At 39.8% G+C, this 21,302-nt stretch overlaps 1 protein-coding gene across 1 annotated transcript in view; it reads right to left on the bottom strand.

The window, feature by feature from the left end:
• STYX (serine/threonine/tyrosine interacting protein) overlaps positions 1–20,314 on the bottom strand; it is a 43,897-nt gene extending 23,583 nt beyond the window's left edge. The window contains exons 1-4 of the mRNA XM_054448634.2: positions 19,903–20,314; positions 6,618–6,650; positions 5,006–5,059; positions 619–716 (exon numbers count right to left, since the gene is read on the bottom strand). Of these exons, the coding sequence (XP_054304609.1) occupies positions 619–716; positions 5,006–5,059; positions 6,618–6,650; positions 19,903–19,959 (242 nt within the window). The 5' untranslated portion in view covers positions 19,960–20,314. The remainder of the gene's footprint in view (positions 1–618; positions 717–5,005; positions 5,060–6,617; positions 6,651–19,902) is intronic.
• Positions 20,315–21,302: the final 988 nt, after the last annotated feature.

The following is a 21,302-nucleotide window of genomic DNA, read 5'->3' as shown; positions in this document are numbered from 1 at the left end:
TGATAGTCACTATCTGCTATACATATTAGTACAAGGCCAGAAACAATCTAAATGTCTAACAGACTAATTGAATAAATTTTAGTATAGCCATACAATGGATTACAATGCAACTTAAAAAGAATAAGCAGTTTGATATACATACCGATATAAACCAATCTCCAAAAAATATAAAGTAAAAAAGAAAGCCAATGTAAAAAAACAAAAGTTTATCTGTAAGACTATGCTCATAAATTTAACCTAACACTCGAAAACTACCCAATAAAGAGGTAACAGTAGATGCTGTTTCCCTATACCTATCCCCTAGATACTCAATTCCTTTATCCCTCAAGAGATAAAATAATGTACACTAAAACCTATTTTTCAGTATACATTATTTTTAAATTCTTTTTTTATTTTTACTTTCCCAGAAACTTCTTGACAATATACACTCTTTTGAACCTTTAGAATTCTGCATTATGGGCATAAATTATTTAAGTATTTTAAGTAAAATTTATTCTAAAAAACTAGGTACTATATGACCCATCTATACAAACTAGATATGTACAGAAACAACTGATGGTACAAAACCTGAAATGAAACTTCATTAAGTGTTTTACAAATCATAGCAATAATTCTTACCTAAATAACTGCTGAAAGTTTGGTTTAATAAAGTTTGCTTCAATATTTTGTCGTATGCATATTACATGGGTTATTCCATGTTTCTGTAGTATAGGTAGCTGTAAAAAAAAAAAAGCAGGGGGAGGACAGGGAAGATAAATATTTTAAAATATCAAACATCATCGTACTATATAACACAGACGTTTGAAAATACACAGAACCCACATCTCTGCTTAAGTCCAGGGGATTAAAGCTAATTTTATAATATACCTGAAGTGGGCAGCAAGATCTTTCAGTGATTCAAGATTAATACACTAATGTCCTCAAAAGGTTAACAGGGATATTTCATACCTATAATTTTAGAGCTTGATGGAACCTTTATGTAAGATGTTTGGCATAGCACCTGGGACACACAGCAAGTGTTTAATAAATGGTAGTTAATATATATTGACTGCAATCTTTATTCTTTAGAGAGGACTACTAAGACATAAAACAGTTACATTACCAAATACTTGGACATCACTGACCTAGTTAACAGCAGTACTGGAGCCCAAATCTCTAGACAACTACTTGCCTCTCCCGGTATACTTTAAGAGTCAGAATTAATTTACATACTTCACAGAATCTAATTAACCTTTCACCATTTAAAAATTTTCCTGAAGTTAAAAATGGCAACTTCAATGACATCTTATTATATTCAATACAGCTTGAGTATCCCTTATCTAAAATGCTGGTCCCAAGATAGGACCAGAAGTGTTTCAGATTTCAGATTTTGAAATATTTGCATATACATAATGAGTTGTCTTGGGGATGGTATCCAAGTTTAAACACAAAATTCATTTATGTTTCACACACACCATATATACTCTGAACGTAATTTCATACAGTCATTTGGTGCATGAAACAAAATTTTGACAGTGACCCATTACATGGGGTCAGGTGTGGAATTCACTTGTGCTGTCATGCTGACACTTAAAAAATTTCACTTTGGAGCATTTCAGATTTTTCAGATTAGGGATACTCAATCTGTAGTGCTTTTGGCTCCATACTTAAAGCAATTGAACATGACAATTCTAGAAATTACCAAATAATAAGTTTTCATTTGCTAGTGATAAGTTTAAGTGAGTTTACAGATGTTATTTTATTACCTAGAGCATTAAGTTCCATGACAGAAAAGATTTTTATTTGTTCACTGATATACAGTATGTGTAAAATGTATAATACAATTCACTTAAGTATCAAGTATGTATAACTAGTTAAGTTGTTCAATAATTACCTGTTCAATAAATGAACTAACAAGTCATGATGGCATGAGAATCAGATAACCTTGAATTTCTTGACACATTCAGTTTTAAATCCTATATATTTAATTCCCATTTTCTGCATTTCAAGTAGTACAAAACAGTAGCACTAATAATTCATGAGCAAAGTAAAAAAAAAATTTATATGTGTTATGAACTAAATGTTTGCATCACCTCAAATTCATATGTTGAAATCCTTACCCCCAAGATGTGATGGTGGAGTCTCTGGGAGATAATCAGTTTTAGATTGAGGTCATGAGGGTAGAAACCTCCATGACAGGATTGTGCTCTGTAAGAAGAGGCAAGAACTCGTTCTCTTGGCCGTGTGAGGATACAGCAAGAAGGGAGGGATCTGCAAGCCAGCAAGAGGGTCCTCACCAGAGCCGGACCATGACTGTGGACTTTCCAGCCTCCAGAACTCAGAGAAATAATCGTCTGTTGTTTAAGCCACCCTGTCTACGGTATTTTGTTTGAGCAGCCTGGGCTAAGACAATATAATTTGCAAGTTTTAAGTGTTAATTTCTGCAGCAAGTTTTATGTCAGCATAGATTAGAATTCAATTATCTTTGTATTTCTTGAGTATAACCTGAGTTAGGGAAAGTGAGATAGGCATTTGGTAAGATTAATAATTAACCAATGTTCTATACTGAGATTTGTGCCAATTTCCACAACAAATTCAACATTAAGTCCTTCGTGTTACACTTGATGCCTATGGAGTTTTCTTATCTACTTTATGAATGTGAGAAAGTACAAGATGATGCACATAATTATGTATAAATATGCTTAAACAAGTTTTGAAGGCCCATTAGACTACTACTAAGTAAAAATAAACTATCAAAATAGAGCCCTAACGTAACAGCGAATAGATTTTGTACTTTTCAAAGGCAGATCTGCAATTACTTTTGCACCAACCTAATATAAAGCAAATTATGACCTTACCTCACATTTAAAAACAGTAGAAAAACTTTAAAAAAACAAATAGTTTACTAGTTACAAAGGCCCTAAATTTGTCCCTTTTATTTAAACTGTATTTGAATTTAATAAAAAGATATACTTAAGTAAATGTGGCCAGGCATGGGGGTCATGCCTTTGGGAGGCCAAGGTAGGAGGATCACTTCAAGCCAGGAATTTGAGACTAGCCTGGGCAACATAGCCAGACTCCATCTCTACAAAAACTTTGAGAATTAAGTCAGGCATGGTGGTGTGTGCCTGTAGTCCTGGCTACTTGGGAGGCTAAGGCGGGAAGACAGCTTGAGCCCAGGAGTTTGAGGTTACAGTGAGCTATGAGAGCGCGCCACTGTACTCCAGCCTGGGTAACAGAGCGAGACCCCACTCCTCTCCCACAAAATAATAACAATAAATGAGTGTTTAAAAAGGAGTTTATCCATTTAGGTTTATCTCCATTATTATTTTTTGTTGTTGTTTTTAGATAATGGTATGAAAAGAAATATGGGCTATATTATGGTTACCTAGGGTGGGAAACAAACTGCCATAGAGGCTTTTCCTGTCTAATAAGACCATGGTGACATTTCAAGAAAAGAAGTTTTGAAGAACTAGACCTTTTTTTGTGTGTGTTTTTGTTTCATTTTGAGACAAAGTCTCACTCCATCAACCAGGCTGGAGTACAGTGGTGCCATGTTGGCTCACTGCAACTTCTACCTCCCAGGTTCAAGCAATTCTCGTGCCTCAGCCTCGCGAGTAGCTGGGATTACAGATGTGTACCACCATAACCAGCTAATTTTTGTATTTTTAGTAGAGACAGGGTTTTGCCATGTTGGCCAGGCTGGTCTCGAACTCCTGGCCTCATGTAATCCACCTGCCTCAGCCTCCCATTGAGGAGATAGACCTTTAAACAAATACTTTAATTTAATGTGATAAATACTGTGTGTATATTTATAAAGTACAGTAGGAATTTCAAAAATGTAAATTATCTAAAACCATCTGGAAGACTAGTACTTGGTGAATAGCAAATTATATGGACAATAACCTTGTTTACATCTGTCTTTTACAAAATAAATTACAGCTATGTCTATAGTTACCTGCCCTATCCTTTCCCTAGTACTTATTTTTACTAACTCCCTATCTTTCCAACTAAGCAAAAATCATCAAGATGACCAGGTTTACTCTTAGTCATGTATCAACCGTCAAAAAAACCTTCCAGTTTCAAAATCAATGACCTTTTAAAACCGGTTAAATTCCTAAGAGCATCAAATTAAATTATGGAGATATCAAACACAATTTAAGCATACTGACTTCTGAACAGGGAAAGTATTGGGGAAAGACATCTGTGACATGTTCCACGTTGTAACTCACAGAGAATTAGTAACACGGAATCTTTTAGAAGTGGCAAGAACATTGCTATATTTATTAAAATGAGATCTACCTATTTTAACTGCAACTGAGTAAGTCCATTAAAATTTGACTATGTAGAATATCTATACAGATTGAATATCCCTTATCTAAAATGCCGGGGACCAGAAATATTTCAGAGTTTGGATTTGTTTGTTTGTTTTGCCTATTTGCATTATACTTATAATTGAGCATCCCTAATCCAAAAATCCGAAATCCGAAATAGTCCAATGAGGATTTCCTTCGAGTGACATACTGGTGCTCAGAAAGTTTCAAATTTCAGATCAGGGATACCAACCAGCTCTCTAAAGTCTGGCTGGCAAAACAGAACTAAGGTGAATCACTTTCAGTTAACACACACAGTCTTACCCTTGATAAGGAAGGTTTAACTAAACATCGAAATTCCTTATTTTGGGCTTTAACTATATCTCATATTGTTCTGAAGCTATGATTAGCAATTACAGATGTCTAGTATTTTAGAGAGTAAATAAGTTATTAAAGGTCAGTTATTTGGTAAATCTTCCAAATATACAAATTTCATGAGGAAAAAACAAAAACTCTGTGATTTGTGGTGAAACACTTGAGAACTACTGGTCTAGTAAAATAGGGAAAGAGGAAGGCACTCCAGAGTGACAATTACTGTTAACAGACAGTATTTGTGGATGCTCCCTAAAATAAAACTCTTTATTACTAAAAAACTTACCCAAGAAAAGTTGGTTAATAAAAGTCTCTCTTGATGAATCTAACAAAGTTCATACCTTGCTTTTCATAGCAGATGAATATGGGCCTAAGAACAATCCAGGTAAAATTTCCTAGAAAAAAAAAATTTGAGGTATTTACCATCAGCAATTTAAATCTATAAGACTATATAAATAAGACAAACCTTATTTGGCCAAATCAAAAGCGGCACAAGATACAACAAGATTGGAACTATTATCTATTTTTTTTAAATCTTTTTTTTTTTTCTTTAAAAAATAGAGACGAAGTCTCACTATGTTGCCCAGGCTGATAAGGAACTCCTGGGCTCAAGCGATCCTTCTGCCTCAGCCTCCCAAACGGCTGGAATTACAGATATGAACTCCTGTGCGCGACCTAAAACTATTATCTATAGTTAATAGAAGCAAATTATTACTGTAACATAAAAATTCCAGATTCAAATATTTGCCAGTTGACAAAATTTCAACAATTTAAATATGTACCTTCCAGATGCTGAATTCAAATTTATTCTATGTAAATTCAATATAGAAAGCTTTCAGTCTGGATATATTACACCCTAGATACTAACAGTAACTTTATAGTTCAGTTCTATAAGTCATAATTATTTGTAAATAAAACTGATTTCTCCCACCAGGCTTTTGTGGGCAGAAATTACATTTAGTCATCTTTGCATTCCTCATAGCACCAAGTAAAATGCCTCATAGGTACTCACATATTTTTTCAAAGTGAATTTTCATTAAGAGAGAAAAGTAACAGATTTTTAGAAGTCATGGGATTCCCAGGAACAAGATACTGCTTAATCCTGGGGCAAACAGACTTGACGGTAAATGGTATGAAATGCAAAAGAAAATGAACTGCTATGAGGGTTAGCTATCATTTAATTCACTCCAAACTGAAAGTATTCAATTTGATCTTCTAAAAGACTTAATTATGGAAGTTGATTAAAAATCTGACACAGAATGAACAATGCTTATTTGTTGTACAGTCAACTCTCCCTAACTTTTCTAGACAGAGAAAGCAAACTGCTTTCAAAAGGAATACAAAGAAAGTATCCAATTTTTCACGTGAGGAAAAAGAAAGTGACTCATTGGTCAGGCGTGGTGGCTCATGCCTGTAATCCCAACACTTTGGGAGACCGAAGTGGGTGTATCACCTGAGGTCGGTGGATCACCTGAGGTCAGGAGTGTGAGAGCAGCCTGACCAACATGGAGAAACCCCGTCTCTACTAAAAATACAAAATTAGCCAGGCGTGGTGGTGCATGCCTGTAATCCCAGCTACTCGGGAGGCTGAGGCAAGAGAATCGCTTGAACCCGGGAGGTGGAGGTTGCGGTGAGCCGAGATCTGTGCCATTGCACTCCAGCCTGGGCAACAAGAGTGAAATTCTGTTTCAAAAAAAAAAACAAACAAAAAAACAAACCAAGAGAAAGTGACTCATTAAGCACATACACCTACTACTACGTTCCTCTTTCTAATCTAATTTCTCATCTTTTTAAGATCCAAGATTAACCTTAAATATTTAAAATAAGTAATTATTTAAAATACATAATGATGAACCTACAGATCATGAATCAGCAGGTCTCAAATCCTATAAACTAAGGTTCTTATTATGATAATAACATGGGTTGGTTTGAACAAAGAAAAGGTTGCCATACCTGCATCTCTCGTCTCATAGGGTAGGTCCACTCCTGGGAAGGAAAACAGAAGAATAAAAGCAGATAACATTTAAAAAGTCACCCAATTAAAGGCTAAAGATGTGACATACAAGTATGTAGATTTTTTAAAGTTACATTATACTTTAAGAACATTTTATTACAATAGCAGACTTGGTTTCACAAACATCTGAAAATTGAAGTGACAAGAAACAAAGCTTAAAGCATTCTTTAAATAACTAGGCTTCCAGAATTATTATGTTACTTCATATAATGGATGAAATTACTCATTAAACTTAAGAAAAGAATAGATATTCCAGAAGATTCTCCCAAAACTGATCTTCTAAGTCAGAGATGCCAATAGATTTTTTTTGTTTCTCATGTCAACTCTAATCAACTGACAGTAGATACCTAAAACATTGTGTGGGCCAAGACAGGAAGAAGAGTGTCTGATCCACAAATAATATCTGAAATGGATAAAAGAAGAATGCTATGTCATACGTACTTGCCATCTCTGATCTAAAATGCCAAATGCTTATCAAAGAGCCTTTCCTTCATCTCACTTGGGCCTAACATTCTTGTCTAGTTCAATTATTTTAACATATATCACAAAACATAAGAGACTTCATTTTGTCTTTGGAATGCAGACCAATATAAAGAAGCTGTAAAACAACACAAAATGTCAATGGTAAAAGATAAAAAATATTTTAAAAGTTAGAAAAAGAGAAAAGTAATTATAGTGAATTGAAATGAAGAATCGAAATAGACTAAAAGGCCAGGCTCTGTGGCTCATGCCTGTAATCCCAGCACTTTAGGATGCCAAGGCAGGAAGATTGCTTGAGCTCAGGAGTTTGAGACCAGCCTGGGAAACAGGGTGAAACCCCTTCTCTACTAAAAATACAAAAAAATTAGTTGGGCATGGTGGAGCCTGCCTGTAATCCCATCTACACAGGAGGCTGAGGTGGGAAGATCGCTTGAGCCTGGGAGGCAGAGGTTGCAATGAGCCGAGATCACCCCACCACTCCAACTTGAGTGACAGACTGAGACCCCGTCTAAAAAAAAAAATTATAGTACAGATAGTCCTCATTTGTCAGTGGGTTGATTGCATTCCAAAAGTTTCTAAGTTGGTTGCTTAAAACTCAGAATTATTACTAGTAATTAGGTTTCTGAAGTAGTCTGGAAAATACTTTTTTAACCTTTTATTTTGAAATAATTTTAGGATTATAGAAAAGTTGCAAAAATAGTACAAGGAATTCCATTTACCCTTCACCCAGATTCTCCAAGTCAGAAAAGTAATTTTTTTTTTTTTGAGACTGAGTCTTGCACTGTCGTCCAGGCTGGAGTGCAGTGGCACGATCTCGGCTCAATGCAAGCTCCGTCTCCCGGGTTCACGCCATTCTCCTGCCTTGGCCTCCCAAGTAACTGGGACTACAGGCATCCACCACCACGCCAGAATTTTTTTGTGTGCTTTTAGTGGAGACGGGGTTTCACCGTGTTAGCCAAGATGGTCTCGATCTCCTGACCTCGTGATCTGCCTGCCTCGGCCTCCCAAAGTGCTGGGATTTCAGGAGTGAGCCACTGCCCCCGGCCCAGAAAAGTATTAACACAGAAGGTAGAAATGGTATACATCTATAATGAAAAGAGAGAATAATAATCCTACAATGAGAGACAGGTTTTTTTTTTTAACTAAGAGAAACAGAAAACATTTTTGTTTTTAATCTTGAAAACTGTTCTCAGCAATATAGTAGTAGACTATAAACCCCAAGTAACGACAGTTTAAAAAAATCAAAAAGCCGGGCGCGGTGGCTCACACCTGTAATCCCAGCACTTTGGGAGGCTGAGGCGGGTGGATCACCTGAGGTCAGGAGTTTGAGACCAGCCTGGCCAACATGGTGAAACTCCGTTTCTACTGAAAATACAAAAATTAGCCGGGCATGGTGGCGGGAGTCTGTAATCCCAGCTATTTGGGAGGCTGAGGCAGGAGAATCGCTTGAACCTGGAAGCGGAGGTTGCAGTGAGCTGAGATCGTGGCATTGCACTCTAGCCTGGTCAACAACAGTGAAACTCCATCTCAAAAAAACAAAAACAAAAACAAAAACAAAAACAAAAAAAACCCCAAAGATTCATAGCAATCAATCAGAAGGAGGCCAGTTATCACGAGCCAGCATAAGGAAGCCCCCTGTGTTTTAACACTATAAAGAAACTAACTTTGAAATGACCAGTCCACTTTGTTTCATTTCTGCTTTATTTAGCTAGATTTTGCCTATAAATTCAACTTCCTCTGCTCAGCACACTGAAATGCCTTTTCTAAATCTTTTGATGACACACTGCCTGATTTATGAACCACTAATAAAAGCCAGTTAGATTTTTAAGCTAAATTTGTTGTAATTTTGTCTTTTGACACAGGGTAGGCCTATGTTTGGCTTCACTAGATACTGCCAAAAGTTTTCCAAAACCACTGTACACTCCCACCAGCAATGTATGGGACTTCTAGTTGTTCTACATCTTCACTATGGCCTTATTTTAAGTGGAAATGTACTTGTAAACATAAGACAAAGTCTGTGATCTGCTCAAAGTCGAACTCAGATCAAGACCAAAAAGCTACAACTGCCAAAGGCAACATCCTCAGTGAAAGATAAACTAGGGAAGGAAATAAAAACAAAAACTCAATTCAGCCCACAGAAGTGAGTACTCTTGTCTTTCCTAGCTTTGGCTCTGAGTAGGTATTGGTAGTGGTAGAGCAGGGTCTTCCTAACCACAATATGGCATCCACTTAAGTTTGGGGTTAGAATTCAATTACTTTTGTGAGGCCAAGTGAGAATTTAATGTAAGTGGTCCTGGGTAGATTGCATCCCTGGATTCCTGGAAGAAGCAAATGCATATTCTCTAGAAAAACACACCTTAAACCTAGATCAGAAATAATTCACACAGATAAAGTCCCAACAAGCTCACAATCAAAAACTAATTTAAAAACAGGAAATAAGCCACCACAGGAAGCAGAAACAGCTGAGTTACACTTATAAAACTGCAGATATTATAAGCAATAACGAAAAATATAAAAAATTTAAAGAAATTAGAGCATCAAAATATGACCAAAGACTAAGAAATTGATTTTTAAAAACACAGAATATGTAGAAATAAGAAGTATAATTGAAATTAAAAATCAGTGAATAGGCCAAGTGCGGTGGCTTACGCCTGTAAATTACCAAGCACTTTGGGAGACTGAGGTAGGCGGATCACTTGAGCCCAGAAGTTAGAGACCAGCTTGGGCAACATAGTGAAACCCTGTCTCTACTAAAAATATAAAAATTAGCCAGGCATGGAGGTGGCACGCCTGTAGTCCCAGCTATCCGGGAGGCTGAGGCAGGAGTTGCTTGAATCTGGGAGGTAGAAGTTGCAGTGAGCCGAGATTGCACCACTGCACTCCAGCCTGGGTGACAGAGTGAGACTCCATCTCTCTCTCACACACACACACACGAAACTCAAAAGTAAAATCAAAAGATATCATTACATACCACTAGAATGGTTAAAGTTAAAAAAACTGACAACACCAAATGCTGGTGATGATGTGGAGCAACTGGGACTCTCATACATTGCTGGTGGGAATGTAAAATGAAATGGTAAACATACACCTACCCAATTATAATATCTAGCCATTCCACTCCTAGGCTTTACCAAAAAAAAATACATACATATATATATATAAAAACATATATCCACACAAAGACTTGTACATGAATATTTATAGCAGCTTTATTTATTGTAGTCTCAAAGAACTCAAATGTCTATGGTCTCTTCATACATAGGAATAGTACTCAGGGATAAAAGTCTATGAAGTACTCATAAACACAACAACATGGATGAATTTCATTGACATTATGCTCAGTGAAGAAAGCCACACACAAAAGAGTCCATTTGCATGATTCCATTTGTATCAAGTTCAAGAGCAAGGAAAACTAATCTATGTTGATAGAAATCTGGTTTCCTATTGTGGAATGGGAGAGGAAATGCCTGGAAATAGATGTAACCTCCTATGCTAATAGAATATTCTTGCATCTTGATGGGGTGGATTACATTAGTGTATGTTTATCAAAACTCGGTCGGGCGCGGTGGCTCACGCCTGTAATCCCAGCACTTTGGGAGGCCGAGGCGGGCAGATCACAAGGTCAGGAGATCGAGACCATCCTGGCTAACACGGTGAAACTCCGTCTCTACTAAAAAATACAAAAAAATTAGCTGGGCGTCGTGGCGGGCGCCTGTAGTCCCAGCTACTCGGGAGGCTGAGGCAGGAGAATGGCGTGAGCCCGGGAGGCGGAGCTTGCAGTGAGCCGAGATGGCGCCACTGCACTCCAGCCTGGGCGACAGAGCGAGACTCTGCCTCAAAAAAAAAAAAAAAAAAAACAAAAAAAAAAACTCAATGAATTGTACACTTATTATTTGTACGTTACACTATATAAAGTTTCCCTTTATTAAAAAAGATCAACTAGACAAAAGACAGATTACATACAAAGGAAGGACAATCAGATGGACACTGACTTCTCAATTGCATGAACAGAAGCCAGAGGACACGAATAATTCATTCATAGTGGCAGAACAAAAATAACTGTTAATTAAGAATATATGCTCAGAAAAATATCTTTAAAGAAAAAAAGTTAAGATGTTCTTTGAAGAAGGGATACTATCATTGTCTATTTTAGTCATAGAGAACCTAAGTAACTTGATTTTGGATCCAGATAGTCTGAATCCAGAGTTCATTCTCTTAATCAATATACTATACAGTCTTTCAACATAAGAATGAACTTTACGGCAAACATATAGTTACAATTAAACAAATATTGGCTGCATAAAATAATGATTAATTTATGGATATTAACAGAATAGAAATAAAGCATGTAATTTCTAAGCCAGCAATGAGGGAAACGTAATTGTTTACTAGATACTTTCCTTTTTTTTTTTTTTGAGACGGAGTCTCGCTCTGTCGCCCAGGCTGGAGTGCAATGCAGTGGCACGATCTCGGCTCACTGCAACCTCTGCTTCCCGGGTTCAAGCAATTATCTGCCTCAGCCTCCCGAGTAGCTGGGATCACAAGCACCCACCACCAAACCCGGCTAATTTTTGTATTTTTAGTAGTGGCCAGGCTGGTCTTGAACTCCTGACCTCATGATCCACCTGCCTCGGCCTCTCAAAGTGCTGGGATTACAGGCATAAGCCACCACGCCCGGCCTAGATTCTTTAACTTACCAATGTGTTATGGTAATCTTTTTATATACGATTTTTTTTAGCCAGGTATGGTAGCTCTCACCTGTAATCCCAGCCCTTTGGAAGGCTGGGGCAGGAGGATGGCTTGAGCCCGAGTTCAAGACCAGCCTGGGCAACATAGGGAGACCTCATCTCTATAAAAATTAAAAAATTAGCCAGGTGCGGTGGTGGTGCATGACTGAGGTCCTAGCTACTTGGGAGGCTGAGGCAGGAAGATCACTTGGGCTTGGGAGGTCGAGGCTGCAGTGAGTCATGATAGTGCCATTGCACTCCAGCTTGGGTAACAGAGACAGATCCTATCTCAAGGAAAAAAAAAAAAAAAAAAAAGAAAGGAAAAAGAAAACAGTTTTTAAAGACTTTAGGCCAAAGACTCTTTTTAGTCATAGTACTCCTAATGATAAGCACAGTGCCTGACACAGAGTAAGCACAAAATAGATGCATTTCAGAGATCTACTGCACTAAATGCTATTGACTTTTTTCTTTTTAAAAGATTCTCAAGTAGTCTAACAGCCAGCCTTATCTTCCTGAAGCAACTTGTCAGAGCTGTGAGAAAGAAGAACATCAATTAAAGAAATGTGTACTTTTGAATTTATCTAAAGTGAAATCACTAAATTTTGTGTAATTAAAGAAAAAAAAATAGGGCAACACATATCAAGGAATGGTGTACATATATTCTGGGAAATACTTGTATAAGGGAAGGAAGACTTTCCCTCTACCGTCCGGATTCGATAACAGTCTATGAAATAAATGGAGAAAAGGTATACAAATTTATTATGTGTAAGGGAGTATCACAGGAAAGAAAAGTGTATACCAAAAAAAAAAAAACCAGTGATATTTTTAAAAAGTGTATACCAAAAACAAACAAACAAACAAAATCCGTGATACTTAAAACCAGTCTATGAAATAAACTAAAAGGAGAAAAGGTATACAAATTTATTATGTGCATGGGGGTATCACAGGAAAGAAAAGTGTACACACACAAAAAAAACAGTGATATTTAGGAGTTTATATACCGTTTATATAGGATGGGGGTAGGGGTATACAGGCAATTCAGAAGAATAATTCTGGAGAAAGATAAATGGGCCCTTAGAATAATAATAGATGATACTTTGTTTCAGTTTGTCTGGGTGTAGTGCTGACTTTTACTTTCCTCTCCGGTGATAAGAGATAATCTTCCCTGGTTGATCAAACTCCCTAGGAGCAAATTGAGCTTCTTTTGGAGGATCTGTCCTTAGGTAGGTAACAGGAGTTCAGAGAAAGTCTTTCTTTGCATTTGCTACTTTGCAAGTACTTCCAACTTAAAGTAATCAATATACTAAGGTGTCATATTTTGGAGTGGCATTTCCTCAACACCTTCGTTTGGCAATATGCCAAAAGACACTCAAAACCACTGAAGTATCAATTTTATCAAAAAAATTATTTAGGGAGAAACAGTATTTTCACTGGTTACTAATTTAAACAATTTTTATATTAAAACAAACAGGCACATATGGGATAGAATGCAAAATTTACCTGAATCTTTTAGCAAAACAAGGGGCTTCAAAGAAATTTTGAGCTTTCCATAAGGTTATATGTAATACAACATGAAAGACTCTCTTGAGATATATATATGGAAGATATTATAAGGGGGGAAAAGCAAGCTGTATAGTAGGAGAGAATGAAAAATTATTCCTAGTCACAGGACAGATAAGAAGCCTTCTTCAGAGAACATCAGTAATTACTGCAATAGGTATGGATCCTTTGAAACCTAGAAAGCTTTCTCTCACAGAAAAGTTCATTTGGAACTATTCCTGGTGTTATCATCAGATGCTGATCTCAGAATCCACCTTCTTTGCTGCCCTAACCCAGATTACCACCTACAGAACAAACCTTAAACCTGCCTGCCGGCTGGGCGCAGTGGCTCACGCCTGTAATCCCAGCACTTTGGGAGGCCGAGGCGGGCAGATCACAGGGTCAGGAGATCAAGACCATCCTGGCTAACACGGTGACACCCCGTCTCTACTAAAAATACAGAAAATTAGCCAGGCATGGTGGCGGGCGCCTGTAGTCCCAGCTACTCGGGAGGCTGAGGCAGGAGAACGGCGTGAACCCGGGAGGCGGAGCTTGCAGTGGGCCGAGATCCTGCCACGGCACTCCAACCTGTTAAAAAAAAAACAAAAAAACAAAACAAAAAAAAACCCTGCCTGTCTATGGATTCTACTAATGAAGATTTTAAGTCTGAATGCTCATAGTCTTCTTCTACCACATATCCATCTGTCTGAACACGTGTCTAATAAACAAGTCTTGCCGCTATCACACTTAATCTCAGCCTGTTCACACTACTCCTGAAATCTATCATTTTAGAGACCGTGGTATTAATGGAGGCATCTCCATATCACCACCAATGATCTATTTTAAGCTACTATTGTAATTAATTAGTAGAAATCAATTTCCCAAACCTTATGAGTAGCCAAGCAGTTCAACCACATTAACCAAACCAAGGTAAGCCAGATAAACCAAAATAACCCTCTATTGTGAAACACACCATGATTCTGAGAAAAATTAATTCACAATTGAAAATCTTTCAATCAACATGAGCTAGAAGGTACCACATGTTAAAACACCCTTCAGAATTATCTCCTTCCTTCCCATAAAAATGATCTATAAAACTGCATTGTGGATAGAAAACAAAGTTACAAAAATGTTCAAAGACCCTCAAATAAACACATCAATGAAGGATACAGACTGTAACCACTAGATAAAATAATTCTTATATGGATTGAAATATGACATACGAACTTTTACAAATACAGTAGTCCCCCCTTATCCACAGGGGATATGTTCATACGTTTGAGGATAGTGCCGAATCCTATATACACAATACTAAAATAGAATAGAAATTGTACATAGGCTGGAGGTGGGGGACAACAGTTTGGGGAAGAAAAAAAACATCAGAATACCAGACTTGCACTGGGACATTCCACAAAACAGAAAAGTTAGTATTGCAGTTTCTCTCCTACAAAAAGTAGGTAAATCCCTCCAAAGTCCTTTTCCTTTAATTCCCACACCAAGCTTGATCTTTGCTTAAATCAAAGGAGAAAAGAAAATGTTTCACTCAAATAAAAAGAGAGGGTGGGCAGGGACTGGAGGTGCAGAAGAGTACTCAAGTAAGATATTTTCTAAACCAGCAATTTTTAAACCTGACTGCACATTAGAATCATCTAGCTTCATTCAGATAAATTAAACTACAATAGGTGCTGGTAGGGTCCAGGCATCAGTATTTTTAAAAAATTCCTTACTCTACAGTAAGGGTTAAAAAGCACCATTCTAAATAAAGGAGCTAGAAAAGGAATCCTCAGCCAGGTATGTTAAGTAATTCCTATCTTTGATCCTGTACTACAGGATTCACAAGAAAAATGGAAAGGGAAACATGGAAAGTTGCTCAACTGCAATGGAAATAAATATTTCATTTTCTATCACAAGAGAAGATAAAACATTAACTTTTAAATTATAAAACCAATAGCCCCAGCTATAACCAATTTGTTTAAAAATTGGTACTATCAGCTGCTCCTTCTTCCTAATATCTAAGCTCTCTTATGAAAGGTTCAGTCTAAATGGAAAATAGACAATGACCAAAAATTGTAAGTGTTACAAAGGTAAGTGTTAAAGTACCAAGTGCTATATAGTACCTGGGGAACTGAACCAGTCTAGAGGACGAGGAAAGGAGTTAGAGAAACTGGCAAACAGGAAAAGCTTCTCTGAAGAAATGTTGCCTAAAGTGGGATCTAACCCAAGGGTAAGCAGTTAATTAGGTGAGGGTAAGGAAGGTGCTGGCAGCCAAGGCAGGGGAAAATAGCAAACATAAAGACCCTGAGGGTGGGGGGTGGAAATTAAAGCATTCCAGGAACTGAGAGAAGATAAATATGGCTAGGGCTTACAGAGAAAGGAGGAAGAAGAGTAGCTCATAATGAGGTTAGAGAGGTATGCAGATGCCAGACCATACAGGACCCTGGAAATAATGTCAAGGGTTTAAACTTCATCTTCAAAGCAATGGAAATCCATGAAAAAGTTTTAAACAAAAAAAGTAACAATCTTTTCGCAAACTGACTGATCTATACTAAATTTTTGTTAGCACTGTCCTATACAAAGAATACCAATATTTCAAGAAACGTGAAAGTAATATTCTTGTAGAGGTGACAGAATCATCAAACTATCATAGCTTGATCACATTAACATTAAAAGCATTCACTGAACTCTCTGCTTGAATTCCGTTTTTATTAAATTTGGTCTGTAATTTGGCTTTCCAGGTAGTGCTCCCTATGTCAAAGAAACAATGCTGGGTGATCACTCTAACTACTTAAGACCATTTGACACTTTACATTATCTCACTGGAGATCAGAAAATTAACAGTGCTTTATTAGTCAGTTTATTATGAATAACTATATGCTCCTATTTAATAGTTTATTTATATGGCCCCTATGTATAGTTTTATCAGCCCAGAAAGTACTCTCTACCTGTGGAAATGTTCCTATGGTTTTGATGGGAGGGCTACCAACAATAAACTTCACTCCTCTAGCCAAGGAATTAGGGATATGACCTAGATGGGGCCCCTCATTTTATCTGCCCGTTCCTGGCTACAGTGACTGATCCAAAGTGTGGGAACGTGACCTAAATTGGGCGATTCCTCTAGATTTCAAACACAGAAGCTGGAAGTGTTCAGTTTTATTCCTCAATAACCAAGCTCATAAAGGTGTGACCCCAGATGGCCAAGCTTCACATCTTGGAGAAGCCAGAGAGAAAGCAGAGACTCTGAGAGAAAGTAGAGATAAGAACTCACGAGAGACAAAGGCAGTTCTGATGCTTTATAATACCTGGGTTTGGTCAAATCCTTGAAACTAGCTGCACCACTACCCTTCTGGATTTAATTACTTTTTTTTTTTTTTTTTTTTTGAGATGGAGTCTCGCTCTGTCTCCCAGGCTGGAGTGCAGTGGCTAGATCTCGGCTCACTGCAAGCTCCGCCTCCCGGGTTCAAGCCATTCTCCTGCCTCAGCCTCCCAAGTAGCTGGGACTACAGGCGCCCGCCACCACACCTGGCTAATTTTTTTTTTGTATTTTTTTAGTAGAGACAGGGTTTTACCGTGTTAGCCAGGATGGTCTTGATCTCCTGACCTCGTGATCCGTCCGCCATGGCCTCCCAAAGTGCTGGGATTACAGGCGTGAGCCACCGCGCCCGGCCAGATTTAATTACTTCTTCTTTTTCTTAAGTTCGTTTTTGTTGCTTGCAACCAAAAGATACCAAACATGCAATATTATGAAATATGGAATGAATTGGCTTTCAACAGACAATACTTGCATCATTATCCACTAGCTTTAAGCATTACCTCCGTCCTTGATACAATATGAAATACACGGTCTTTCTCTCCAGTTCCTGTCACTGTCCGCCTAAAACTCTTGGAATTTTCTAATAGGAGTGTCTTTGGTTATTTATGAGCCACTATTTTTAATCAAACCTGATTATGCTAATGAAGTGATTTAGGGTGGGGCCAGTCACCAGAAAGACCATGTGACAAGAGGGTTGAACTCTCAGCCTCACACACACACACACCTCAATGGGAGGGGATGGAGATGAAGTTCTATAAAAACCGTTGAATAAGATTTGTTGACCTTTCACTTGAGGTCTGGCGTTCCAGACCAGCATGGCCAACATGGTGAAACCCCGTCTCTACTAAAAGTACAAAAATTAGCCGGGCGTGGTGGCGTGCGCCTGTAATCCCAGCTACTCAGGGGGCTGAGGCAGGAGAATCTTTTGAACCTGGGAGGCGGAGGTTGCAGTGAGCGGAGATCGCACCACTGCATTCCAGCTGGGGCAACAAGAGTGAAAATCCGTCTCAAAAAATAAATAAATAAATAAATAAAAGCATACTCTTCATTCACATTATTGTATGTTAAGCATAAATTCATTTTTATAACTAGCCTAAATATGACCTCCTGTTTTCTAATTGTATATTGGCCGGGCGCAGTAGCTCACGCCTGTAATCCCTGCACTTTGGGAGGCCAAGCCAGGCGGATCACAAGGTCAGGAGTTTTAGACCATCCTGGCCGACACGGTGAAACCCCGTCTCTACTAAAAATACAAAAAAATTAGCCCGGTGTGGTAGCGGGTGTCTGCAGTCCCAGCTACTCGGGAGGCTGACGCGGGAGAATGGCGTGAACCCGGGAGGCAGAGCTTGCAGTGAGCCCAGATAGCGCCACTGCACTCCAGCCTGGGCGACAGAGCCAGACTCCCTCTCAAAAAAACAAAACAAAACAAAACAAAAACCTGGGCATGGTGGTGCGCGCCTGTAATCCCAGCTACTCAGGAGGCTTAGGCAGGAGAACTGCTTGAACTGGGACCCGAGGCAGAGGCTGCGGTGGGCCGAGATAGCGCCACTGCACTCCAGCCTGGGGCAACAAGAGTGAAACTCTGTCTCAAAAAAACAAAAAAAAACCAAGAGTATATTCTTGGGCCAGGTGCAGTGGCTCACACCTGTAATCCTAACACTTTTGGAGGACAAGGCGGGAGGATCTTGAGGCCAAGGGTTCGAGACCAGCCTGAGGAAAAACCCCATCGCTACAAAAAGAAAAAGAAAATAAAAATTAGCCCGGCATGGTCCCAGCTACTCCAGAGGCTGAGGTGAAGGGATGGCTTGAGCGTGGGAGTTCGAGACTGCAGTGAACAGAGATCGCACCACTGCACTCCATTTTGCAACAGTGATAGTCACAAAGTCTCTACTCTTAAAACAAATGTAATTGTCCAGCATCAATACCACAAGAGAGCCCTCCAAACAAAAATGTGAACCTAGGCCGGGCGCGGTGGCTCACACCTGCAATTCCAGCACTTTGGGAGGCCGAGGCGGGCGGATCACAAGGTCAGGAGATCGAGACCACCCTGGCCAAAATGGTGAAACCCGTCTCCCCTAAAAACACAAAAATTAGCTGGGCGTGGTGGTGCGCGCCTGTAGTTCCAGCTACTCAGGAGGCTGAGGCAGGAGAATCGCTTGAACCCGGAAGGCGGAGGTTGCAGTGAGTCGAGATCGCGCCACATTGCACTCCAGCCTGGCGACAGAGCAAGACTCCGTCTCAAAAAAAAAAAAAAAAAAAAAAAAAAAAAAAGCGAACCTCAAATGAAGATATTCAATAGAATAAATATTCGGAATAAATTGAATGGTCTCCTAAAAATAGGGCTTTATTTTTCCCAACTACTTTAAAGGTATTTTTAACTAGCGATGTTAGATTTTCTTTCTTAATCCTACTGAAGTATAGCTGAGTATCTTCGTCTTGTTAATTTAGCCTCCAGAAAATTCTAATTTAGTAGTCTGCAATGCCGTAAAATGTTAAACTAGCAACAGATGAAAAAAAAATCCGAGTAGAAACAGCAGGCAGGGATCTAAGGTGGAGTAAAAATAGCCACAAATTAGAAACCAGGAGAAAAGGTATATAGAATTTTACTTTCAATATTAATTTTCCTCCAAAGGTCAAGATTTCTAATTAAGAGTTCTCAGATTCAGATGAGCTAACTTTGAGACACTTTATTGTGCGGGTCATAGCTTTGTCTAAAAACAAACAAAAAACTTGGGGAAACTTTTCGAAGGCGCGCTTCCAAACTTCAGGCGCCGAGTCTATTCCACATGTGGGGCCATGTGTCCCACAAGTGAATCGTTTACACCACAGATATTCCTCAAAAGGAGACTAAACCAACTTCGCTCTCTTGTTACTTTGACAATAAAAGAGGAACCTTACTCCAGGTCAGTCCTGGATGCCAAGCCTAGGGACTAAGGGATTGCTTTTCCTCTTCTCAAATGTAAGTACACCAGACCCTCCGCGGGGTCTGGAGAGGACGAGGAACTCAGTGGGGACTGGAGCCGACTGCTCGGCCTCAGAGGTCCCGGGACGCCCTCAGGAGGCAGGGCGCCCGCGCAGGTGGGGGCTAAGACGGTTGGGGACTGGGGTCGCCCCTCGGCCGGAGCCACAGGGAGAGGCCTGTGCGTGGCAGCCACAGGAGCGACTCACCTCGGCGTCTTCCTTGCACTGTGGAAGGGAAGGGAACTCCAGCTTCACGTCCTCCATGGTGCTGGCCCGCGGGCTGGTGGGTGGGGTGGGAGAGTGTTACACAGCCGGCCGACCCTAGGGCTGGCTGCGGCGGTGGAAGGAAGGAGGGCCGGCGGAGCGGAAGGCTGACAGGAAGGCAGCGGGCTTACAACTAACACACGCAGACTAGAGGGTCCCAGTGACTCCAGCGGCGGCGGCGGCGAAGACAGGGAAGAGGAGGGTCGGGCGTCTTACACCCGGCCGCCATGCCGCTGCCGTCTCCCTCCCCCAGAGTCTCCGCACCCCTCAGGCCGCCCAGGATCCAGCACAGGCACCAACCCAACAACCGTCTCCCCGCCTCCCTCCCGCCCCCTCCACCCGCGTCGCCTCAGCCAATCCCAGCCCACGCTCGCCTTCTGCCCGCCCTCCGCCGCCGCCAGGTGTCAGCGTGCCACCGCCCTGCTCCGCCCCTTCGCTAGAGCGCAGACGCTGGGGGGTGGGGGGGGCGGAGCCTCGGATGCTGCTAGGCCACAGCTCACCCGGCGTGGAGGAGGCGGGGCTGCGGTGGGACAGGACGAGTGAAGGTCCTGGGAAAGGCAGTGGGGCGGTCCGAGCCAGCTCCGCCCTTTCCAGATAGGACGTAGAGCCCTTCTTTAACATAAGAACAAACAGGCAAAACATGCTACCCACCAGACAGTGGCATCCGAAAGGAAAGCTATAGTTTCTCCTCTCTCAAAATTCTGCGCAATCTATGCTGAGTTTATAACCAAATGACTAATAAATGAAGAGTTCAATTTAAAATCACGTGGTGCCATACAGAAAATGAAACACCCATCACCTTTAAGCAAAGAATTAAACGGCTCAATTTAAAATTTTTTAAAGTATTTTAAGAGTACTTGAAAATACAACTCAGTTTAGATTACCTAGAAAATATCAAGAATGGCAACTAGAAAAAATCAGAAAAAGGAACTGATAGCTGACTCAGTAAATTGTATATAATACTGTAAAATTTCATCCATTAATTATTATATTTTGAAATAAAAATAATAAACCAGATGGCTTTCAATATCTTTTAAAAGGAGTTTGCCAGCCTGGGCAAAATAGTAAGACCCTCCTCTCTAAAAAACAATTTTTTTAAAATTCTCTGGGTGTGGTGGCGTATGCCTGTAAACCCACGGTGAAAAGATTTGGGCCGGGCGCGGCGGCTCACGCCTGTAATCCCAGCACTTTGGGAAGCTGAGGCGGGTGGATCACCTGAGGTCGGGAGTTCGAGACCAGCCTGACCAACATGGAGAAACCCCGTCTCTACTAAAAATACAAAAATTAGCTGGGTATGGTGGCGCATGCCAGTAATCGCAGCTACTTGGAAGGCTGAGGCAGGA

This window comes from Pongo pygmaeus, chromosome 15, assembly GCF_028885625.2.
Source record: "Pongo pygmaeus isolate AG05252 chromosome 15, NHGRI_mPonPyg2-v2.0_pri, whole genome shotgun sequence".
Classification (NCBI taxonomy): Eukaryota; Metazoa; Chordata; class Mammalia; order Primates; family Hominidae; genus Pongo; species Pongo pygmaeus.
Note: the sequence above shows the minus strand (reverse complement) of the source record. Positions and strands in the feature narration are given on the sequence as shown.